This window comes from Alligator sinensis, unplaced genomic scaffold (assembly GCF_000455745.1).
Source record: "Alligator sinensis unplaced genomic scaffold, ASM45574v1 scaffold265_1, whole genome shotgun sequence".
Classification (NCBI taxonomy): Eukaryota; Metazoa; Chordata; order Crocodylia; family Alligatoridae; genus Alligator; species Alligator sinensis.
In genome coordinates, this window is record NW_005842961.1 from 329,116 (window position 1) to 331,732 (window position 2,617).

The 2,617-nt window shown below is 67.4% G+C and overlaps 1 protein-coding gene across 1 annotated transcript in view; it reads right to left on the reverse strand.

Moving 5' to 3' along the window:
- Positions 1–6: 6 nt before the first annotated feature.
- LRP1 (LDL receptor related protein 1) overlaps positions 7–2,617 on the reverse strand; it is a gene marked incomplete at its 5' end in the record, with an annotated part of 92,779 nt that continues 90,168 nt past the window's right edge. Inside the window, 1 exon segment of the mRNA XM_014526103.2 lies at positions 7–1,595. Coding sequence (XP_014381589.1) covers positions 876–1,595 — 720 coding nt within the window.

A 2,617-nucleotide genomic window follows, 5' to 3' on the forward strand; every position in this document is an offset into this window, starting at 1 on the left:
CTGCAGGCCGGGGGACACACAGAGCCTGGGCAGGGGGCACTGCCCGCTGGGGGGGTCTGCATGGACCCCCAGAGCCAGTGGGTGTCGCAGGATCCCCAGGAAGGGGCAAGGAGTAGGGCAGGTCCTATAGCCCACAGAGCTGCACGTGAGGATACCCAGACACAGGCGCGTGCAGCTCCATGTGCGTGCACAGCTTGGGGTGGTCCTACACACATACATGCACATACATACATGCATGCACACAACCCCCCATTCCTTGGTGTGCATGTGCACACACGTCCAGCTTGCGCCAACACGTGTGTGCGTGCACGCACACGCAGTGGCCCCCTCCTGTCTGGAGCTGGCAGGACTGGGGGGGCTTGGGCAGTGCAGCCCCCCGCCCCACCGGGGCCTGGCGGGCTGCAGGGCCACCTCCCAACCTGGCAGGGATCACACAGCCCCTGGCTTGAACAGTCCCCTCACGCACCGACACACACCAATGTACACACGCATATCCCACGTGTGTCACCACCATGCCACGACTGCAGTCCCACCCCCTGCCCCTCTCAGCCCCCCCCTCCCCCTGCAGCATCCGTCCATCTGTCCATCTGTCCATCCCCCCATGGTGCCTGTGAGGGGGGGGCTGAATGGAGTAGCACCGTCCATCTGTCTGTCCTCCTCCGGTGCCCAGGCTGTGGGTGTCAAGCTGGTCCATGGGTGTCTCCCCGCTCCTGGCCCGGTCTGTAGTCCAGGGTACAGCCCAGCCCCAGGCGGGCACATGGTGGGGCTCCCCCAGTGGCCCCCGTCCCTGCCCCACGCAGTGCCATGCAAAGCTCCGGGTGCCACGTCCACTCCGCTCTGCCCCCGGGGCTGAGGGGAGGGGGGAGGGGGCGGGTTCAGCCAAAATAGGGGCGGTCACTCTGGAAGTTGTAGTCGGGGCAAACCTTCTGCACCAGCTTGTAGTCGAGACTGAGGAAGGAGACGAAGACGCAGATGACTTTGAAGGGCTTGGCACAGAGCCAGGCAGCGTGGCTCTGCGTGTGCTCCGTGAAGCACGCCTGCGCCGGGTCGTACAGGCAGGGCCGCGGCTTGCGGGCACGCTTGGTCTGCTCGTACTCCACGTGGCAGTTGAAGGCCTTGGGCAGCGTGGACTGCGCCGGCACCGGGGCAGGCACGGGCACCAGAGGCCGCGGCAGCACCAGGTCGAACTCCACCACCTTGGAGGGCGGCACGATGCTGACCGAGACGTTGCCCAGGCTGGACGAGTTGTGGCGGAAGTAGACGCTGAAGGTGCCGTTGACATGGTCCACAATCTTGCCCGTCACCAGGAGGCTGAACTTAAGTGTGCGGATGTTCACGTAGAAGTCGCCCCAGCCGAAGAGCTTGCGGGCACGCCCAGCCTTGCGCCGCACCGGGCCACCCCCCTCTGTGCCCGTCCGGTTCTGGGGCCATGGCCAGGCCCAGGGGCCAGCGGGCGGCTCGGCCTTGGACTCAGCCCCCGCAAAGAGGCGCCCGGCTGGCTTGAAGGCGCCATAGGGGCCTGGCTTGAGCAGCCCTGAGGGGCCCAGCTCCACGTAGCCCAGCGTCTTGGGGGGCTGCGCAGCCGCGCCGGGCACCTGCAAGGGGGAGAGGGATCAGTGCGGACGGCCCAGCCCCCACCCTCTCCTGCTGCCCCCATCCAGACCCCCCACCCATTGGTAGCAGGGGGTACTGAGACCCCCGGAAGCCCCAAAGCCGGGGGTCTTGAGACAGCTGCTCCAAAGCCCCCCCAGCAGCTGGCCAGGGCCAGCGCGGGGCAAGACGGATGGCTGCACTGATGCTGGCTGGCAGGCTGTGAGTTGCACCTGGCACTGTGCCCGTGCCGTATGGCACTGTGCAGCCCCCCTCCCCGCTGCAGCTGTGCCCCCAACCTCTCTGCTCCCCCTAGCTGGAGCAGAGCCTGGAGCAGGAAACAGGCAAAGCCAGCAGCTCCCCCCACATGCCCCTTCCCAGCCACCCCCCCCCAAAGAAGCCAGGGGTCCTGGGCCCCAGGCACAAGGATGGGGAGTGGAAAATACCCCTCCACACCACCACCATGCACACACATATGCACACCCCTCCATGCGCCCACACAGGGGCACCCCCCTGTGCCTCTCTCCCGAATGCAGCTGCAGGCTTGGCTTCCAGCTGTGCACACACCTGGATGCACACACACTCACACGTGTTCACACCAGCTCAGCCAAGCCCCGGAGGGGGAAGCGGGGGGCCGTGCTGCGCCAGTCGCGGGCGTCAGTCACAGGTACACGGCGCTGGCAGGGAGCCTCGTTAGCGGCAACAAGGAGTTTGGAGGAGGGAGGGCAGGGAGGGGGTGACAGACGGTGCCCGCGGGTGCTCTGGCCTGAGGCGGGCTGTGCGGGCATGGGGCACCCGAGCCAGGCAACACAGAGCTAGGGGAGGGGGCTGGGGCAGGGGCTCAGGCTGGGGTCTCTTGGGCTCTGGCAGCTGTGGGCACCACATAACAGGGTGGGGGGGCTAGGCTAGTCCCACAGGTGGCGGGGTGCCAGGCCCGGGGCCCAGGACCTGTGGGGCAGCTCGTTAGCAGCGCCAGCCCCATTAGGAGGCAGGCAGAAGGCGGGGGGGACACCCTGAGCCGCTCGTT